The following is a 23,224-nucleotide window of genomic DNA, read 5'->3' on the forward strand; positions in this document are numbered from 1 at the left end:
TTCGTGTTAAGCTTTTATCAAATAACTTGAATCTGATTCTTCAAACGCAAGAAATACTTGAATACAAGTACAGTACATGTAATTCCAATGACCATTTAGAGCTAACAGTATCATAAGATACTGTACGAGTCTCTTTGACACATTCCCCATTTCCATTCTCAAGAGCATAGTCATTACGACAATACATACGGTGAACCCTATTTAATTTTTGGATATCGTTTTGCTGTTGATATTGTTTTCAGATCGACATATACCCCTTTTTTTCTCGTTCATATTTTAAATGTTATGAAAAGGACAATGATTAAATAACTCAGGCGACTTCTCCTGAAGTTAATGTTGAATTCATTTTTGATAATTGAGAACAATAAATCATCATTATCCAAGACCCATATATTGAATACCAATACCTTGTTAACACAACATGTTAGAGCATACTATAGTATCCTCATGGTTTATTCCTTATAATAAACTGAACAAATCTTGTCCATGGATCCAACTTGTCGTTTTTGTCTGCAATTAATGAAAACTTATCCTCACTGGGAGACTTCGTGCTCGTTATTTTGTCAAAAGCTTCTGACACTGTTGTAATTATAACTTTTGAAGCTGGATTTTTGAATTTTGTGTCTATTACTTCACCCATATTAAAGGGTTGTTGTTTGTTTAATACTAAACTATGTTTTTGTTCAATATTCCTCATTCTTTTATCCTCTTCTGCTTTTTGCTTTTTGAACACTTTTTCGTTGTTGTTTTTTAATTGTTCTATTTGAAGTTTTAGTTGACGTTTCTGCATTTCTTTTTGTTTTTCAATAATTTGTTGTTGTTTCAATTCCTGTTCTTTCAGCTGTTTCTTAAAGTCTACTTTTGGGGGAGACGGAAAGCTAGCTGATATTATTTCCACGGTACGAGGTATTTTGTTCTCACTTAACGATTCTTGTGATTTCTGTCGACCATCCTTAGAACTGATAAAACTTACAGGATAATCAGAAGACATACTGTGTTTTGCATGATTTTCTGTTTCTTCTGTTTTCATTAACTCTTTCTTTTTGGCGATCTCTACTTTTGAACTTCTTGTTCTCGGTATAGCTTTTTCCCACCATGCAACTTCTTCATTCTGTTTTATAGGTGAGACGTTTGTTTTGTGCTTCCTTTTCCAAAAAGGTACTTCGGCAACAACTTGAGCAGTAGGACTTGTTTTTATAATCATAGGTCTTCTTGCATTTTGTTTTACGGGTCTGTCATGTCTTCTGTGTACCCAGGGTGCAATAGCGGCTGGTTTTGTTGGCTTTGGAACATGAGTTTCTTCGTGTCTGGCTGGAACATGACTTGCTTCGTGTCTGGCTGGAATATGACTTGCTTCGTATCTGGCAGAATCATGACTCCACCATTTCTTTCTTGCTTCATTGGAATGATGAAGTCTCGTTAAATCGTCCGAATGCTGTTTTTGAGATTGTTTTCGCATTGCTTGTATTTTTTCGAGTCGCGCTCTAATGTAGTTTCTCCTGCGTGTGACTGGGTCTGATTGTCTGTTCCATGCGGGTTTTGGTTTTTGATTGTTGCGTGACTGATGTGAATTGTGAGCCATGTTATTGTTTTGACATTGCCATGGTTGAAAGGTATTGATCTGAGATAATCCAATAGGATTTTTAAGCCAATCAATCATCTTTTTCACTGATACAATGAAAACGTCATCCATTTTTGACAATGTCTGAATAAAACGGTCCATTGCGTTTAATCTTGCAGGAATATAAAACCAAGACGGATGCATGTTAATTCCAAAAGGCACACGATTCTTTGAATGATAGCTATTAAAGTTATCCATTAAAAACTGATAGGCAGACGATTCGTCTGGTGGCGGGTTGTTACATCCATCAACATAAACACAATCATATTTGTGTAAATAATCCAACAAAGAAACAACTGGTACTTCCCAGAATCCAAAATGGCGCCGTTTTGGACAAGGTTTGACCTTACAGTCATATGGCCAACCAAAGTCTAAGGTAAAGGGAGTTGGCGCTTTATCTTTGAGCGAACGTTTGCTATAAGTCAATGTCGCATCGTAAGTATATCCAAGGGTCTTAAGAGCGTGTGGTTGCATATCACCGACTGGTTCCAAGAATGGACTTCTCCAGCCAACAATTTCGTTCTCGGGCACTCCACCAAGTGTTGCTAAATTTCGTTTTTGGTTTTTAGCTTCCCTCATAAAATTTTCATTACTCATATGAGCATGAGATACACTATGAGCAGCTATTTCCATTCCTTTTCTATACAAATGGTTTACATTATTATATTTGGTATCGTGATGAGAAACAAACAATGTCATGGATATCGGACATCCATTCGGATTTTTTCTGGATTCATTGAATAGTCGATGATAAAATTTTGTAGCCGAGTCAGTCAAAGCATCATCAAATGTAAAGAAAACTATTTGAGGTATATCTCTTTTAGAAATTGGCAGTCTTAATTCATCTCTACAACAAAAACAGTCAGGCGCAAGGCACGTCTTATTGTTCAAACATGTCACACAAGCGCTTGGCTCACTGCTGTATTCAATTCCATATCGTGAAGCAGAAAGTAGAACGAAAGTTGAGAAATACAAGACATTAAATAAACACTTACAATTCATTCCGAAAATAGTTCCTCTGCGAATTTCGAAATAATCCAATGAAGGATACAATCACAATTTTTTTTAATAAATATTGTTTTAATACGGATAATATTCAGGGCTATACGTTCCCATAAAATCCCGAACCATCCGTCTCACAAGTTAAACACAGAGGAACTGTCAGTATTACTGGCCATGACAATTAAAATGACATATACATGTCAAGCAGTGTATTATATTCCCCTCAGGTAATATGATGTGTATCCGATTTTGCATATTTCTTTTAAGGAAATTAAATAGATGCTTTACTTTAATGATTTGATTGACATATGGGGTTGTACAATTTGTTTTATTGCAGTCAACAAACAAAGAAGCTGATTATTGTTTTCTTCCTACAGAAAACACCTAAGTTAGTTGATTGAGTAGTTGCACATCGCTTTGTCATTTAGCCACAACAAAGTAGTCTCATTTCATGGTATATGCACGTTTAACCCTTCCAGAAAGGCGTGGAGAGCTTTGCAGTACCACAAAGTAACGTCAGATTTATTTTTTTCGCACTTTTTTAAAATTTAGTTTGAGTGTGACGTTGTATAAATGGGTGTTGGTTGTTTTTTTGAATTGTCTTTAAGGAGCCTTCAATAGATTATATAATGTGACAAATTACTTCTATTAATAAATGTCCGATAACAATGATCAAATTGGTCAGCACCGAGTAAATGCATAAGTAAAAAAAAGTTATCAAATTTTGTTTATTAAATGAAATGACTGATTACATGAAATAAACACCATAGTACAATTCATTCATAAAACATAATATCGATAATCGTGTTATACCGATAAAATAAAGAAAATGCGTAAATATAAATGTATCAATTTTTGACTCTCATAGCTTATCCAACAATATATTTATTATCCTATGACGGCAACATTTCCTTAATCGTGTATATGGTTCAGCATAAAATGCATATTTTGATAAAATGTCAAATACCACTAGAACACAAGGAAACACGACGATGTCCCAACTATTTAAATATTTAGATGATGATCACGGCTCTTTAGAACCCCCCCCCCCCAAAAAAAAAAAAAAACAAAAAAAAAAAACAAAAAAAACGAAGAAAATTGATAAAACAAAACATAACATTAAACAAGACTAATACTAGTGACCAATTGCAATAATCCAGTTTTACCATATTACCAGGATTGAAATGCTGGCCGATTGTTGATTGAAATCTTAATTTACCATTAAGACATACGGTTGGGCGTTAACCTGACAAAAGTATACATATTATATCGAACGTGAAATCGATATAGTTGTCATATTGTCAATTATACTGCATCGCCTTATTTTTATATTTATGTCGGAATTAATCTCATCAAAGCCTATGTTCAAATAAGGACTCAGAATAAAACAACAAATTTACAAAGTGTAGACAACGGGAGGTAACCCTACATTTTTTTTTAATTCTGAACCTGGATCGACTAATTCGAAACACTGCCACTTGTTTTCTATCCAGTGCGCGATCTTCTACACATACATACTCGCAATATATAGGGATAGAAGATCTTGCCATGAATCGCAAAAAAAAAGAACCTGTGATTAAGAAGTAGTATAACAATTATCTGGAACTATATATTTTGAATTTTGTTGATTGCTTAATGTCCAGTTGCAAATATTTCACGCATATACAATTTTTTTTTTTATCTTTGAATCGAAATTTCCACGATATCAATACACATGGTGCCAGTTAACAGGTACTTAACTTTTATAGACTGGTATCCTGCGGACATGTCGCGAGCGAACGGTTATGGTTAAATTATTGTGTACGTAATAGCTCAATACAAGCTCCTCATAGCGGTTTGCGTTTACGACATGTAGGTTTTATTCAACAACGATTTGGATGAGAACAAAACCTATACGTTTGGGCTTTATATAAAATTTTAGATTACATAACATATAAACATAACTTTCAACGGCGCTACTAGGTTTAAAAGCAAGAAAACATGCACAACTCTTTTTTGTTTATTTTCATTTCTATCAATATATCGGCAACACCAATAAACATTGGAAACAAACGCAACAACGAAATAGCTTGTGAAAAAAACCAACACCCGAATAGCAATATATGGGTAGTGGGCCAGTGGCAAAAGAATTGCTGTAACTAGTGGGTAATGATGAGTGTCTTTGGAGTTGTCGTTACTGATGGAAAAAGACACGTTATTATGATTAAGAAATGGTGAGTCACAATGAGTTCCAGAAATCAAGAGTTATCTCTCTTAAAATCAATAATGCAGTGCTGCGTTCAATATCGTTGCAGCTACGTAGTGCTACGTAAATTTTGACTATTGAACGTGTAGCTATAAACTAGCTGCTACATATATATTGATAGTAGCGGCTACGGCTACGTAGCCGCTATAACCGTAGCCGCTACGATATTGAACTCAACCCTGGTAACGAGTTCTCTAAATGACAAATCGACATAAACAACATAAAATAGGGGGAAGGATTTCAAACGAATCGCTAATAATGTATGAAAATATAATATTTTTGTTTAAAAAGATTCACATATCTAACATTTTGACGTTTTTGTAAAATATAATCTTTTTTAAAACTATGATTATCCAAACCCGAACAGATTGAGTATAATGTTCTAATTCGTAACCTCAAACGAACATAAAACATTTATCAATATAATACAAAACTCTCACATGGGAGTAGCCACTTGCAAAGTTCAATACATGTAATTCATTTTATATCAATGATAATTGTCTGTCTCTAACTAGCACTGCCACATCAATATTTGCGGCTCATTTTGAACAACCTGTAAAAAAATAATTTTTATAATTATTTATTTGGAAAAAGGCATCAATAGCACTTGACTGCAATGACTCGAATGACTCTATCAAACCACCTTTGCATGAAATTATTCTACCCGTATACTTTATATATCAAATCAAACAGACCTTTCTATAAATAGCGTAAACACGTTTGCCTTACCAAACATAACAAACTAGCATCGTTATATGTACAACTTTGATAAATATAATTATATGATTTAAAGGAAATTATCAAAACTTGAAAAATGGTGAAATATCCAGCGTAAGTAATACGCACTAATTGCTTTATCATACACCAATTAATCCAGGTATATATATTGTAATCTACTGTATAAAATAGATATAGGAAGATGCTGTGTAAGTGTCAATGAGACAACTCTCCATCCAAATAACAATTTAAAAAAGGAAAAATTTAAAAACTGAAATAATTGTAGGACAACAATCAGTCACGGAACGTTCAATAGATGGAAATATATGCGGAAATACTGATCATTCTAATGTTATTCCAACCATATTGATTAGTCTTCAGCACCCACACAAAAATCAATTCCTCAGTTCCTGTATCTCTGGCAACATTAATTATTTCATAGACGTCATACAAACTTGACATTATCGATTGTAAGAAGTCACAACATTACAAATATATTTACACGACAGTATACACCATTTTACAGGTGTATATAGCGACAATATGTGATAAGAATTAACGAGAAATCTCTTGTTTCGGAATTACTTCTATTTGTGGTCGTTTAAACAATTGATTCCAATCTAAAATGGCCGCAATCTATTTTTCCTTATGTGTTATTCTTGGAATCGCTTCCACAGTTTATGGACGACCAAGAACTGAGGATGAACGAGTAATGATTGATGAATTTTTACCTGCTTTACTGGACAGAATACAGGTAATTAAACATCTGGTTGTTATTTTGATATATAGTTGTCTGACCTCTGTTTGTAATTTGACACAGTGATCTATAAAACAATCTATTATGATACAGTATCTTTTTTTCATATCACTAAATATTCATTTAAAAATGACCAACGTACGTTCGAGCTTTAGGATAAAACAAATGTACGATTAGAAGTCCAGTCCTAGTTATGGACATCCGGTTTAATCTATTTTCGTTGTGTTATATGTAATAGATGCTACATTTTTATCAGCAATTTTAGTAATGGATAATATGTTGCTAAATTATTCCACAATTACATGCTAGTTTTATTTTAAGTAATGTATTTGACAGATGTTTCATTTGTATTGGAGAAGATATTATTTTAAAAGCTTTTTTTTTATGGCCAATTATACCAAATCCACTCTACAAAAGTAAAATTTGATTAACAAAATAATGTTAAATTAAACAAATAAGTTAAATACAAAGAGCTGAAGACGGCAATTTAACACATATTACCTTTTGTAACAACTGTTATGTTCACATTATGTTTATTAAGCACAGATTGACAATATTATGTATTAAAATATCAATTAAAGATACTTTCTCAAAATGTTTTACGCCTCTTACGTTTATTTTCTTTAGAATAATCCTGAATATGCATTCCTGTTAGACAGTGACATTCCGTCCAAGTCAATCAGACAACAAAACTCTCCTGTCCAGCAACAGGAAAATTGGCCTCAAAATAACCTTAAGCTAGGTCAGGTCGCTGGTGTTGCCGTTGACAACAATGGCGACGTTCTGGTATTTCACAGAGGTGATCGTGCATGGGGAGCAAGGTAATCCAGTGTTACGTATTATTTTTCACCATCTGACGATATTTTAAACACATGCATTTGTAGTACTATTTTCGTGTTTAAAGTTTAACAAAGAAAAGCAAACTAAGCCAGGAATAAAACAATAAGTTGGCCATTTATGTTTCTGTTTCCTTTGCATATTTTACATACAAATGATTGCTTCCCCCGTGGCTTCCCCACTTGTTGTTTTCCTAACATCCAGTTGCAAATAGATCATGCATATTCGGGCCGAGAATAAATAAACAGGAAATCCAAGAAAGGTATTACATTACAAGTTGAATCGATTGGGATAAAGGGTATCATATTTTGCTTAAAACTTGAAAAAGAGGGTTAAATTATTGATTTTGGTCAAATGTTTGCCTTGCAATATGCGATTAATATTGTTCTTTTTTCTTTGCTGTTTTAGATCTTTTGACTTCAACAACGAACTTTCTCAGGTTGAACAGAATAAAGGACCTATCAGGAATGCTACTATCCTCCGACTGAACAAGAATGGAACAGTTATACAACGTCTTGGAGATAATAGGTGCTAATACATTTTATTTAACTTAAATACTAGAATAACTAAGGTTATTGATGACAAAACGCACGGTTGAAATATTGCACTGACGATTCTAATCTTGTGAATCAATGGTACTAAAGTCGTCCATCTGGTGTGTTCACGTTTCTCCAACATTTTACTCTTTTTAATAAACCGTCCTTAATCATGGCATTTTCTTCATTTTGTTTTTATACCAGTATAATTAAAAAAGAAATAGCACTTAACATATGATTTGAGAATGACAATGGCCCAGCTGTAAAAGAGTATAGTTAACAATTACAGTTGGAAATAATTTGACATTGATTTATACGACACTTAATTATAATCATTTAATATTCGCCACTTATAGTCCAAACAATGTCGTGAACGAATTCAAACATCACCACAAGTCGCCCTAGGGAGATGTATTAAAGAAAATTTTACCGCACGATCAATAAAGTTATGTAAGCCTTACTCCAGAAGCACTACAATCTCATAGCGTTAGGATACGCTTTAATTTCAGCACAGGCGATTGTGATACTTACCTCCCCATTTTTTTTTCTTTTTTTTTTATCAATCTTACTGCAAACAGTAGCTTATTTGTTCTGCCACCTTTTTTCAAATTTGCAATCGGAGTCATTATGCATACAAACCACTAACATAAACAAACTGTACAGTGTAGTTTGAGTTAATTAAAATACATATTCGTAATTTGTAAGATTAATTGATAATATGTTACATAAAATTTGCATTAGACGAGCAGATGTACTATACTATTAACAAATTAAACATGTGGTGCATATATAAAGCATAAGGATAAAACAATTACACATCTATCTGTAATAAAGTAAAATTTTAAAGAATATATATACTAACATTTCTTTACCCCCCATTAGAAAAAAAAAATTCAACTTACAAATATCATAGTTTATTTAGCCAAATATTTATAAACAAATGCATGTGCAAATCCCAGATTTCAGCTATATTCATTATACCAGGGTTGAGTTCAATATCGTAGCGGCTACGGAGTGCTACATAGATTTTGACTATTGAACGTGTAGCTATAGACTAGTTGTTACATATATATTGATAGCAGCTACATAGCCGCTACGATGTTGAACTCTGGGGTTGAAGTCATTAAACATTGATCAGTGCTCAGAGCACAAAAATCATGCTCGAAACACAAAATCCATTATTTTGATTGGTTGATTCTTGAGTCTGAGTACAAAAATTGTGCTCAAAAGTTTTATGACCGCAAGGCCAGGATCAAGTTATTGATTAGTTATCTCCGATGCATTAACAAACCAGTTTCTGGACCCTTTTTTTCATAAAGTTGTATTACTGTTTATTTGACATTTCCCCCTCATTTAGTTTGTCCATATCAGTATGAACATTCCCCCTCATTTAGTTTGTCCATATCAGTATGAACATTTCCCCTCATTTAGTTTGTCCATATCAGTATGAAAAATTCCCCCTCATTAAGTTTGCCCATATCAGTATGAACGGGAGACTATTTTGGGGTGTAACATTCCATTCATACTAACTAGCAAGCATATTGTAAACAAAAGTTAATATGTAACTCTGGCCTTATTTTATTTAAAGGAAATAAGGAAGCTAAAGCATAGAATAAAAAAATACTTGTAATTCTAAACTTGACAGACCAAAACATGTATTTGTATGGTTGAGATCAAAATAGATAAATTGTCTATGTGACCTGCATCTGTTTGTTTTAATGGGCTGTAAAATGTGTCAATTTAAAGTATCTTACTAGAAGCGGATTTCCCTGACACAGATCTCGTGTCCAATTATGTATTTGTAAAACCAATGTGTTCTTTGTTAAATTTTCCTGTAATACTTTCATTCAAACCATATAGATTACAAAGTTAAAATAGAACGAACAATTATCTTATTCATAGAAATAAGTTAACATAGTAATTTCTGTTTTATTGATTTTTAGGTTTTTCATGCCCCATGGATTGACTGTCGACAAAAAAGGAAATCTCTGGGTAACTGATGTTGGTTTACACCAGGTAGGTAATTTACAAGGAGATTAATATCTATTTTGTGTATCCCCGCTATGACCTACTCGTGGGTTCTACTCCCCTTCAGGCTGTTGGATACCCGCCTGGTCCAATCTGAATTCTCTGAAAATGACATTTCTATCTGTTTTCATATAAGAATTGAAGAAAAGACAACAGATGTATACATATAAATAAGAAGATGTGATAGGAGTGCCTTCTAAGTCACAATATATACTACACGTTATTATATAAACAATTATATATCAAAGGACTACGCAGGTTTAGTTGGATTAAAGATGTCTGCGCCACGGTTAAGAATGGTCACATCATTTTAGCGCTGTCTATGCACCAATTTAATAAACTGTTTTTTTAATTCATTGAGACCCATGTTTGTGTGTTTGTATAGGTCCAGAATGTCTGCGCTATATAATAATCAATACTAACAAGATGCTAGCATCTGGCGCAGACATGTTGTCGCGATTCAATCATACATATTCCGGTTTAGATTTCATGCAAGCTATATTTATGATTCCCATCAATGTTTTGTTGTCCTAAATATGCATGTAATGTCTGCCACTGAACAATAAGTTGACACTGGAAAATAAACACCAATATGGCAAAAATCCAATGAATTATAGATATTGCTCTTAGTTCGTGTTTTTTATTTTTGACTGTGATGATTTCTGATGGAGGTTAATACAAAGAAGTGCATCTGTATTATATTTATTTCACTCGATTTCACAATTTACTCAAACTGCTCACAATCAAAGGCCGAAACATTTTGAAAATTTCACCATTGTTTTAAGTTTAAAGTTTGTCTGTTAATAAAAAATGTTTCTTTTTATCTTAATCCGACTTTAATTTATAACAAACACTATTAATACCATTATCCTTTTAAAAGGTAATAAAAATACCAGCGGACCCAACAGATGCTGGGCTTGTTCTTGGTGAAGCCATGAAACCCGGAAGTGATAATGAACATTTCTGCAAACCAACGGATGTCGCTGTTGCGTCGAATGGACATTTCTTTGTATCTGATGGGTAAGTAATAATTTAGAATTCTTTGATGTTAACCTTGATTGGATAATTTCATGTAATCTGACATTACTACCGTTTTTGTCATGTTCTTGGTTTTTGAAAATAATTACTTGGTGTGAATTTGGAATCAGACGACGGGTAATGCATGTTTGGTGGTAGAAACGCACGGGGCAACACTAGTTGATTTTAACTGTTTCACTGAGTGAACCATATCAAATGAAACTTAAGCTTATGTAATAATATTTCATCATCTACCGAAGTACTATGACTAAGAAAAAGAGCACTGCAAATTTCAACGAAGTTTTTAATTTTTTGAAACCTAAAATGCATTTGAATTTTATACATCTAGGGAAAGGTTCGCCTTAAAAAAAATTCAGATGCACAGGTTTGTCTATACTCAGAGTATATTTTAAGGTGTTATCACCGCCATTTTAGCCATAAGGTCCACATGAACATAAAACCCTTTGATATGTACATCCAGCACAGAAACTACATTTTTAGCTCACCGGGCCCGAAGGCGTCCGGCGTCCGTCGTCCGTCGTTAACTTTTACAAAAATCTTCTTCTCTGAAACTACTAGGCCAAATTTAACCAAACTTGGCCACACTCATCATTGATGTACCTAGTTTAAAATTTGTGTTTTTTTACCCGGCCATCCAACCAAGATGGCCGCCATGGCTAAAATAGAACATAGGGGTAAAATGCAGTTTTTGGCTTATAACTCAAAAACCAAAGCATTTAGAGCAAATCTGATGGGGTAATATTGTTTATCAGGCCAAGATCTATCTGCCCTGAAATTTTCAGATAAATCAGACAACCCATTGTTGGGTTGCTGCCCCTAAATTGGTAATTTTAAGGAAATTTTACTGTTTTTGGTAATTATCTTGAATATTATTATAGATGGAGATAAACTGTAAACGGCAATAATGTTCAGCAATGTAAGATTTACAAATAAGTCAACATGACCAAAATGGTCAGTTGACCCCTTTAGGAGTTATTGCCCTTTATAATAAATTTTTAACCATTTTTCGTAAATCTCCATGATCTTTTACAAAAATCTTCTTCTCTGAAACTACCGGTCCAAATTAATCCAAACTTGGCCACAATCATCATTGATGTATCTAGTTTAAAATTTGTGTTTTTTTACCCGGCCAACCAACCAGGATGGCCGCCACGGCTAAAAATAGAACATGGAGGTTAAATGCAGTTTTTGGTTATTACTCAAAAACCAAAGCATTTAGAGCAAATCTGACAAGGGGTAAAATTGTTTATCTGGTCAAGATCTATCTGCCCAGAAATTGTAAGATGAATGGAACAACCCGTTGTTGGGTTGCTGCTCCTAAATTGGTAATTTTAAGGAAATTTTGCTGTTTTTGGATATTATCTTGAATATTATTATGGATAGAGATAAACTGTAAACAGCAAAAACGTTCAGCAAAGTAAGATTTACAAATAAGTCAACAAGAGCAAAATGGTCAGTTGACCCCTTTAGGAGTTATTGCCCTATATAGTCAATTTTTATCCAATTTTCGTAATTCTTAGTTAACTTTTACAAAAATCTTCTCCTCTGAAACTACTGGGCCAAATTTTACCAAACATAGCCAGAATTATTAGGCTATCTAGTTAAAAAATTGTGTTTTGTGACCGGGCAAACCAACCAAGATGGCCGCTACGGCTAAAAATAGAACATAGGGGTAAAATGCCGTTTTTGACTTATAACTCAAAAACCAAAGCAATTAGAGCAAATCTGACAAGGGGTAAAATTGTTTATCTGGTCAAGATCTATCTGCCCTGAAATTTTAAGATGAATGGGACAACTCGTTGTTAGAGTGCTGCCCCTAAATTGGTAATTTTAAGGAAATTTTGCTGTTTTGGGTTATTATCTTGAATATTATTATAGATAGAGATAATAAACTGTAAACAGCAATAATGTACAGCAATTTAAGACTAAAAAATAAGTCAAAATGATCAAAATGTTCAATTGACCCCCTAAGAAGTTATTGTCCTTTATAATCAATTTTTAACAATTTTCATAAAATATTTAGTAACATTTTTCACTGGAACTACACGGACAAGTTCATTATAGATAGAGATAATTGTAAGCAGCAAGAATTTTCAGTAAAGTAAGATGTACAAACATATCACAATCACCTAAACACAATTTTGTCATGAACTGTCTGCTTCCTTTGTATAATTCACATATTTCTTTCATTTTGAGATAAAAAGATGGACACCGATATTGTCAAATTACCATTGGGGGAATACATTCTACACCAGTCATTCTATATAATATGAGTATGTTTAAAACCAAAGTAGATTCCTTTTTTTCACAAGCACAGTGTACTTTTAAGTTTTTCACCTGCTATTAACGAGATAAAAGAAATAACATCAAATAGGTATTAAGATGAATTGGACGAATCACAGGTGCAGTAGAACTGGCTAGACTTACAGATACAAGTACAATGTATTAATGTTTAATTACACTTGTAACACGTTGATCAGTTGAAAAAAAAATGTTTTAAAATTCAAATGAGACTCTAAATATAACCTGTTATCTAGTTTATATCATCCGCCTCCAGCACTTCGCTTTTAATGAGTATTGCAACCTTAAACCTTATATACAGAACACTCTTCGTAAAAGTTGGTTATTTTGTTCATTTTTATGTACAATTAATATGACATTACTTGCATTTCGTCTAATTACTTATTAACAGCATTCCAAATATTCCATCACCATCTGGATTTTTTGAAAAGTAGCATATACACTAAATCTTTCCATTTTTGTCGAGCCTTCGACTTTAATCGAAAAAGCGAGACTAAGTGATCCTACATTCCGTCGGCGTCTGTGTCGTCGGCGGCGTCAACAAATATTCACTCTGTGGTTAAAGTTTTTGAAATTTTAATAACTTTCTTAAACTATACTGGATTTCTACCAAACTTTGACAGAAGCTTGTTTATGATCATAAGATAGTATCCAGAAGTAAATTTTGTAAAAATAATCCCATTTTCCCCGTTTTTTCTGTAATTGACTTTTAAATGGACTTAGATTTTCTTACAATCATAAAATAGTAACAAGAGGAATATTTTTATTGATTTTTTTCCTCATTGTTGTTGAGCCTGCGATTTACAGCAAAAATAGGCGAGACACTGGGTTCCGCGGAACCCTTACACATTTTTAATAAATATCGTCTGTGGAATGTTGTTTTTATTGTAGATACTGTAACGGAAGAATAATGAAGTTTACTAAAGATGGTATGCTAATTAAAACATGGGGAAAACCAACAAACAGTAAGTAAAATACATACGAGTTTTTTTTTATATACTAGTATACTTCTTTTGTCTTAGTCTAACGAAACTGTGGTGTCCGGTTACTTTTTGTTATTCCAGGTATCTTTTGAAAAAGCAAGTTACTAACACGCACTATTACAAGACGTGGTTGTGAATTTATACATCCTACACAGCCAAACGTACGAACCACAAATAGTTCTGTAACAACATTCATACAACGACAATGACAAAAATGAAACAAACACATTTTTTTACCGCTATACGTGTCGACCAGTCTTTCCTTTTTCAACATCGTTTGCTCAGCATAGAAGTAGCAAGTTAAAAAAACCTTGGTTGTCTACAATTTGTTCCTATGTTGTGCTGTTACACCAAGTGTCTAGTTACACCACTGTGCTGTTACACCACTCAAAATCGTAAAATTATCATTCAATTTTCATTTTTCATTTTTCGACACTCGATGCATCACATTGACTTGTTACTACCCGGGTATATACAATTGGCCAATTAATTTAAAACCATTTTTAAGAGAGGGGTTCCGTTTGAATAAGCGAGTGTATAAATGAAAAGTGATTTTTGGTCTGAATTTGGACACGAATTTCTTGGTGTTGTGTAGGAAGATGTTGCACTTTCTATATTTCAAAACACTTCTGCAACAACATTTTTGGGGATACGTAAGGACTCTATCCTAATTTTTGGAAAAAAGTTTAGAAATTTAGATGTGACGTCACCTTTTGCGTCGATATATTCGGCTAACACATATGTTGTTCGGCTGTTCTGTTTTTATGTGCTGATTTAAGTTGTTCCATGTATTCTTTTTTATTCTGTAGTTAGTAACCACTTCGGTGTTTGCTAAAGTAAGAATTATTCTAATTGGTAAGGAATATCTTATCCCAGTCAGATAACCTAAGCCGTATTTGGAACTACGTTTTTGAATTTTTGGTCATGAATGCTTTCATCTTAATTTGGCTTTGCTGTTTTGACATGAGCGTCACTGATGCGTCTTATGTAGATAAAACACGCGACTGGCGTATTAAATTATACGCCTGATATCTGTAATAACTATCAGCTTGTCATAATGTTCTATTTTATTGTTTACTTGTGTTTTTCTCTGCTATTATGTTCTTCCATTTATTTGTACTGTAGTTCTGTCATGTCATGTAATGTTGTCACTTTAATGTTTTATTCAACATTGCCATAAAAGCGGGAGGTGTGGCTAGCCATAACACAAGGGTCAACCAACCATTTTTCTTAAAATGTCCTGTACCAAGTCAGGAAAGTGGCCATTATTATATGATACTTTGTTTTTGTGTGTATTGCATTTTAGTGTTTCTGTTGTGTTATTCTCCGCTTATATTTGATGTCTTTCCTCCAGTTTTAATTTGTAATCCGGATTTGTTTTTCTCAATCGATTTATGAATTTTGATCAGCGGTATACTACTGTTGCCTTTATTTGTATTGACAGATGTAATTCGTATCCTATTTACAACGTTCCTATTTTTCAGTGGCTGAACACATACTTTGCCCATCTTTCCTGCAAATTCTACCGACTTAATATATATAGAATTGTTAACAGATATGGATGATTTCTTTTTTACTAGATCCTGTAGAGTTTTCAGCTGATGATGAATTGTTTATCCCTCACAGTATCACACTGATCGAAGAATCGAATTTAGTAGCTGTTGCAGATAGGGAACATGGAAGGTAATACATAATGTTTGATTTAAATAATAAAAATAAGGTAATTTTTCTATTTTAGCAATACACAAGTGATAACATCATACTCAAACCTGTGCCTCAACTGCATTTAGGGATAAATCAAACTATGCTGGCTATTTATCAAAAGCTTCAACTATATAAATCTATGAAATAATGCACGTAATAGTCGATAACCGATTTATCATATCTTGTTTCACTTTTGCCTATATCAATCGTAGAATTGTGATCTCGAATTTAAATTATATTTAAAAAAATTATTTCCTGAATAAACGTTCATTTAATCTGGATTTGCGCAATTTAATGGTTCAATATAATTAATTGATTCATGAAAATTGTCCTTTTCAGAATTCAGCTTTTCACAGCAGGAATCACTGATCCAAATGATACGGGTAGATTTGTAAAGAGTATTTCCAACTCTAGATTTGGCAAAGTTTTTGCGATTTCATACGACCCTACAGGTATATTCTAATTTAATAATCACCATAAGACTACCCCCACAACGCACACCAATCGTGCAGGATAATCCATAAAAATTACAGAGAGATAATGAACACCATGTCAGAACGTGATAACACATCGAACTATAGTAACAATCTTTGAATAACTTGTGTGTTTGTCCCAGGCGGATAACCCTGGTCTCACAACTGTTTGGAACTTTTGTCCTCGGCGATCTTCAACTTGGTAGTTGTTATGGCTTTTAAACTTTTTACATCTGAGCAAATTTTTGTGTTACCTTTGGATGGCTTTTATTCGTTTGTTTCTCTGTCCTATATTTTCTCCCATTTATCTGTCTATTTATTGCAACCCTGTCGTGTAATATTGTCATTTTAATGTTATAATTAACACTACCATTTAAGTGGGAGGTTTGGCATGCCACAAAACCAGGTTCAACCCACCATTTTTTCATAAAATGCCCTGTACCAAGTCAGGAAAATGGCCATTGTTACATTATAGTTCGTTTCTGTGATTGTTACGTTTCGGTGTTGTGTTTCTATTGTGTCGTTGTTCTCTTATATTTGATACCTTTCCTTCAGTTTTAGTTTGTAACCCGGATTTGTTTTTTTCTCTATCGATTTATGAATTTTTAAGAGCGGTGTACTAGTGTTGCCTTTATTTTGTACTTTGTTAGCTTAATTATTACCACTTTTTGTTACTAGTTTCAATGATGCAACACCGAGAATTATTATAATAATTCTATCATTAATTTTGTCTACACTTAAACTTACATTAGAAGAAAGGTATTGGGGGATGTCTCTAGAAAGTTGATGTTTAACAACAATAACATTACCTATTATTTATCAATGCCACTAATTTTTGCAGAACTGTTCAATCCTGTTACCTATGACGAGTTTATGATAAGCGGGTTCATGTTTATCTTAATAATAATGACAATCTTTATTTTCATACAAACAATTACAATGTGTGTGACAAAAACTTAGGATACAAAAATGTGTAAGTGTGTCGGAAGTTTTTCGAATTTTTGATTTTGAAAAATACGACTTTTCAAAATATCGCAGGAAAATTTAAAGTACAAACCTTCACAAATGATAACACACTTTATTTGAAGGTTACATCTTTTGGCATTGGACAATGCATCGACTTTCGCGATGGCTGATCGTTTTAGTTGAGGACCGAACTTCTTCGTATACAATTCTGACATTGAAAATAAACATTAATAAATGGACGAATAAACTTACCATACTAAATTGTAATAAAGGCAAGATGAGTACAAACGAAAAATATGCACTATCTAGAATTAAGGTTGATAAATAAAAACAAAATCAGAAGAAAACAAAACCAAAACATATGACATGTCTTATTCATAGTAGATTATAACAAAACTTGTACACATGCAGTGAATTTAGACCAGCAATAATGTCTATATTCTAAATCAGTTTTCATTTACATTCAGATCTTCAGATTCTTTTTTTCTACTGATATTTCATGTTGCATTTTGGATCCGCCACTGTAAATTGCATGTTAAGTTGGCATATGATAATGATGTTCTCATCATGTATTTGTAGACAAAATGTTGTATGTTGTTAACGGTCCAACTGGTTCAAATAAGGTAGAAGGTTTCACTGTAGGTTTAGATGGCAACATCCGTGATACATGGACACCAAGAAACATGGTAAGTTCATAGATACATTAATCAGATACCAGTGATACATGAGCACCAAGGAACATGGTAAGTGTTTTTAAGGACATTGATCAGACATATTAAAGGATAGGCATAGAAAAATAGAATGTTGATGTCACAGCTGATAATGTTTTGTTGATCATTATTGAACGAAAATTTGCAGGATTAAAAAGCTCTAGAAATGCATACGTTGCCTATTTGCTTTGGAATGAAATTATATAAAATGTGCTACAGGTTTAACTGCATACAAAAACTATGTTATTCGATTTTTTATGACCTTGTTTATCTTATCCACATGTGGAGCAGGATCTGCTTACCTTTCCGGGGCACCTGATAGCAGCCCCACGTTTTGGTGGGGTTCGTGTTGCTCAGTCTATAGTTTTCTATGTTGTTTCTTGTGAACTATTATTTGTCTATTCGTCTTTTTCATTTTTGGCCATAGCGTTGTCAGTTTTTTTTTGATATTTTAGTTTGACTGTTTCTTTGGTATCTTTAGCCCTTCTAATATCTATGTAAAATGTATGTGAAATCATAACATCAGCTTTCAGTAACGTTGTGTTACCTTTCTCTAGAGTTGTAACACAGTACACAATATATCTGACATGAAGATGGAAATGGTTGCAGGTTAGCTAAATATACTAAATTTAGTCCTGGTATCTATGATGAGCTTATTTATCTTAAAGGATTGTAAGATATAGTCACAAAAATAATTTACGTCTAAACAAGTGACTACTCTTAACACATATACATCCATTGGATCACCAATAAAGGTGTGCACGGCTACAAACTCGTATACTATATATCTGTTATTTCATTTGTAGAATTTTGACGAACCTCACGACGTAGCCGTATCTCCTGATGGTCACCAGGTTTATGTAGCAGAGATACGACCCAACAGGATAACTAAGTTTAACAAATAAAAAATGGTTGTTGTTATAATTGATTATGGGTGAAAAAATACTTTATTAAATGTTACATTCTTTATCTAATGTTAAATTTTATAATGTTAATGTTCATTCTGTAAAAACTAGATAATGATATCTAGAAATTTATATTTTTTGTTTGATTATAAAAAAGGAATATATTTGAATTGCTTTTAGAGTAACAGACGTTGCTTTCAATGTAGACATATTAATATTGTAAAACAAAGTGTTCATGTATGACTGTTTGACCTATTCATGTTCATGTACATTTCAAAAACATTATGTCGTCAATTACATAGAGCAGCAATCCTAGTTGTGGCATGTTGAATATTAAACACTACTTTTGGTTACTTCTAAAATGCCAATAACTACGCTTAGATGTTCATTAATTATGCCGAGCATATGACAAATGAAGTACTGTGCTTAATAAGAACAAAACATGAGTTCAAATTTTAATTTTTATTAAGACGAACAATTTTTCAGGAAAGTTAAAACAAATGAAAAAAATCATTACAAAAAAACATCTCAAAATTTGTAGAAAATCAAAAAGGGAAGTTAATAAAAAATTAAATTGTTTTTTACCATAAAACGAAAGTTGGACTTATTTACCAACGAACAAATTCAACAACTGCCATATAACTGACTTGCTATATGTATATTCAAAAGAAATATCTGATTTGAAATATTCTATTCATTAATGAATTGATTTGAAACTTAAGATACCATCAGTCTATAAGATTATAAGCGTTAAAAAAAGCTCTTCAGTACGACTTGTAATAAGAAGATGACATGGCCGTTATAAACCAACTTTAAGAAATATATTATTATACTTTACAGCTGAAACATTCCTGAACATATAGTTAGAAAATGTAGTAGGATGACAGTTTAAATTGTCATCCCTATATATCTATAGCCATGAAATATTTATAAATGGAAGGAAAATATATATAGTTATAATTGATACATTTTACTTATGTACATGGTTGACTATTTTGACAATAAATGCAGATCTAAGTTGTTATTTAATCATTGTTTTTCTTTACTTTATTATTTGATATATATGAAAGCGTATTAACTACCATACCTCATATAAATTGGTTCAAATCGACCAATCTACTTATTTTTAAGACTAAGTATATGTGATTTGCTATGTTAGTTTCATACCAAATTAGGGGTTATTTAGGCTTTTCTAAACTATTTTAATTCTATTGGTAAAAACAGAAAAAAATCATATTGGGGCTCCTGGGATTAGTTATTGCGTAAAAAATGGGATAATGTTGGATTTTGTTTTTACACAACTTAAACTTACTATAGTAAATCCTGGTTAAACTTGTAGAGATTGTGGGAAAAAATACGTATTATAACTAATGAACAAAGAACAATAAAATTTAAAACTTAAAACATAATCAAAACTATCTCAATGTTATGAATAAAAAATAGAATTAATTTAGGATGAAAGCATTTTGAATGATATTATCAAATTATTTCTAATGACAAGCCGCTTATTAATATATACACATCAGTAAATTGTCACTTTAGTGACACAAATGTGGCTACGATAATTGGAATATATCAGTTGTCATCTGTGAAACTGAAACAGAACGGTTAACTAGCTCATGATGGTGTCTGTAATATTTAGAAGGACTGACTTCTACTTAACTATGTGGAACTCTTGGTTCAAGATCTTCCTCGATGAATATTTATATAAATACTAAACTGTGTACATTCTCAGTCAAGTTGTTAACGTTCTTTGGCTAATTACGTTTCAATTACATAAACGGTACCAATTTTGTTTGTCTGCGCCAGATTCGTATTTCGACAATCAATGTCTCTTCAGTGACGCTTGAATCGTTGGAAAAATTAAAAGGATGAAGAACTATTTAACCAAAAAGGAAAAAAAAATAAATAATTAAAGCCCGGCAAGGAATGAGAGCTTTGCATGTGGTAGATACTGCCTTAAATTTAAATAATTTCAAGGTTGACATTGGAAATATTTTCTTGTACAGGTACGCTGTTATTTTAGTTTATGCCCAATTATTGTAATTGTATATTTCAATACATCATGCAAAATTAATGGTTCTTATTTTCTGCATTTTTCTATTTTAGATGACAAGTGAAATAGTAATCCGATTTTCTCTTACTAATTTTTTTTAACAAATCATGACAAAGAGGTAATGGATCGGACGAAATTCAATTAATTGTCCCGGATTTATATATAGAACTATATTTTATAAATTAAGTTATTTTTATTCAAATCTGATTATTAGTTGAGCTTTTGTATGTTGACTTTTGTATAGCTTTAAGTTATATATACATGAAAGCAACAATAGTTTACAACTGTTTAAAAGTTTAAAAAATTCATCGATTAGGAGAAGAAAAATCCAGGTTACAAACTAAAACCGAGGGAAAACTATAAGAGGGAAACAAAGGATCAACAGAAACAAAAAACTGTAACCAAAACAACCAACATACATAAAAACGGACTATTTGATAACAACTGCATTATATTCCTCACTAGGTAAAGAACATGTTACCAACATAAATAGTGGGTTTGTCTCGGATTAAGAGCCAACCAAGCCCCCCGTGTATCTGGCAATTTTATCGTTATAATGACAACACTATGTAACAAAAATACAGAACAAAAAAAACCAACATGGATGAGTGTTCATCCGTAATCGTTGAAAAACACTAAAATTACCAACCTTACCGTAAAAGGTGCTCATTTCTACAATAAATGTACATCCAGTGGGGTTCGACTCAAAATTTTGAAAATAAAAAAAAATCAATAAGTACAAATAAAAACATAGATGATCCCAATAGCTAGAAAACACGCTGGTAATTGCTCATTAATGACAACAACCTAATAACAAATCTTATGAATTGATAAAAAACATTATTGATGAATTCTCTGACACGTGCCAAAATTGTTTTTGTTTAAGTAAAAGAAATAGGAAATCATTTTTTTTTTAAAGAATAAGTGTACATAAACCCAATCACAGATACCAGAATTGCAATTAACCTTTCACGTAACGCCAAAAATTACTTTGAGATTCGTATTCATTTAACTAATTACATAAAAAAGTAGTACCAATAACTTTTAAATTATTTATTTTCATCCATACTTTATTATCAAATGAATAATTAAAAGGCTGATACCTTCAATTGTGTCTAACCGAATGATTTTAATGATTTTAATTTTAAATATCATTAGTTTTCTTTTAACTTTTCAATAAACTTGAGTTTTAACTACGACTATTAGAATTGTAGAAAACATTTGTCTGAAAACTGTCAAAAATTTAACTATTCCACTGTTATTCCAATGCTCTTCAACTTGGTATTTATTTGGCTTTTCTTAACTTTTTTGATCTGAGCGTCACTAATGAGTCTTATGTAGACAAAACGCGCGTCTGGCGTATAAAATTATAATCCTGGTACTTTTGATAACTATTATAACTTGATTAACAACATTCCTTGTTTCCATTCTCAATTTTATTTAAGGGTTAGAACTGTCTAAAATGGTCTTAGGGTACAACTACACCCAAACCAGTTCTTAGTAAGAAAAATGCTGCCTATCTTTATAGCTGTCGTAACCTCGCAGTTGCATAAAATTCCATTATATTGACAACAATGTGTTAAAAAAACCTAGACACGAGTAAAAATGTCAAAACTCGGGTATAGCAGTAACGATTGTTTTATAATCCTAATCACTATTAACAAATATATGTAAATAAAACCTAACAAACAAACAACAGTCAGTTCCTGTCGAACCTTAAGTAATGTTATAAAAGAGGGACAAAAGACACCAAAGGGACAGTCAAACTCGTAAATCTAAAACAAACTGACAACGCCATGGCTAAAAATGAAAAAGACAAACAGAAAAACAATAGAACACATGACACAACATAGAAAACTAAAGAATAAACAACACGAACCCAACCAAAAACTAGGGGTGATCTCAGGTGCTCCGGAAGGGTAAGCAGATCCTGCTCCACATGCGGCACCCGTCGTGTTGCTTATGTGATTACAAATCCGGTAAATAGTCTAATTCGGTAGGTCAAATTCATGAAAGGGAAGGGGATTGTAGTTACGACGTAAGGAACATATCCGATATCGTTTGTGAAACGGTTATTCCATACGGTCAACCAACTCGTGATGGCGTCCGTAAAATTTACGAAGGGATGATTTCAACTTCACCATTTGGAACTCTTGGTTTAATAGCTTCCTTGTGAGCAGTAACCCTCTATCAAGAAAATCATGATAGGAAATGCAAGCACGGGAATATCGTATCAATTGGGAGATATATACCCTGTATGCAGGTGCTGCTGGAATGTTGCTACTTAGAAATGGAAAGTTCACAATTGGAAAGCTGAAATCATCTCTTTTGTCGTAAAGTTTTGT

The 23,224-nt window shown here is 32.6% G+C and overlaps 2 protein-coding genes across 3 annotated transcripts; one reads left to right on the forward strand and one right to left on the reverse strand.

Annotated features, from left to right (window-relative positions):
* Window positions 1-377: 377 nt before the first annotated feature.
* Window positions 378-2,812, reverse strand: LOC134714503 (uncharacterized). Its single transcript, XM_063575800.1, has one exon. It carries the CDS (start codon window positions 2,621-2,623, stop codon window positions 446-448), a length of 2,178 nt encoding a protein of 725 aa, XP_063431870.1. The 5' UTR covers window positions 2,624-2,812; the 3' UTR covers window positions 378-445.
* A 3,162-nt stretch (window positions 2,813-5,974) lies between these two features.
* Window positions 5,975-19,852, forward strand: LOC134714506 (peptidyl-glycine alpha-amidating monooxygenase B-like). 2 transcript variants are annotated; one of them, XM_063575803.1, is made up of 10 exons: window positions 5,975-6,339; window positions 6,970-7,163; window positions 7,588-7,707; window positions 9,659-9,731; window positions 10,624-10,763; window positions 13,974-14,047; window positions 15,646-15,748; window positions 16,109-16,221; window positions 17,788-17,951; window positions 18,725-19,852. In XM_063575803.1, exons 1-9 carry the CDS (start codon window positions 6,211-6,213, stop codon window positions 17,904-17,906), a joined length of 1,065 nt encoding a protein of 354 aa, XP_063431873.1. In that variant the 5' UTR covers window positions 5,975-6,210; the 3' UTR covers window positions 17,907-17,951; window positions 18,725-19,852. The 2 variants fall into 2 exon arrangements, with proteins under 2 accessions (XP_063431873.1, XP_063431872.1); XM_063575802.1 differs by having other exon boundaries at window positions 5,982-6,339; window positions 17,788-17,894.
* Window positions 19,853-23,224: the final 3,372 nt, after the last annotated feature.

Source organism: Mytilus trossulus, chromosome 4, assembly GCF_036588685.1.
Source record: "Mytilus trossulus isolate FHL-02 chromosome 4, PNRI_Mtr1.1.1.hap1, whole genome shotgun sequence".
NCBI lineage: Eukaryota > Metazoa > Mollusca > Bivalvia > Mytilida > Mytilidae > Mytilus > Mytilus trossulus.

Excerpts from the sequence above, each read along its gene's own strand:
- LOC134714503 (XM_063575800.1), bottom strand. The coding sequence starts at position 2,623 with ATGAATTGTAAGTGTTTATTTAATGTCTTGTATTTCTCAACTTTCGTT.
- LOC134714506 (XM_063575802.1), top strand. The coding sequence starts at position 6,211 with ATGGCCGCAATCTATTTTTCCTTATGTGTTATTCTTGGAATCGCTTCC. Across the intron at positions 14,048-15,645 it reads ATGGGGAAAACCAACAAACA|ATCCTGTAGAGTTTTCAGCT; the intron begins GTAAGTAAAATA and ends CTTTTTTACTAG. Across the intron at positions 17,895-18,724 it reads CATGGACACCAAGAAACATG|AATTTTGACGAACCTCACGA; the intron begins GTAAGTTCATAG and ends TTTCATTTGTAG.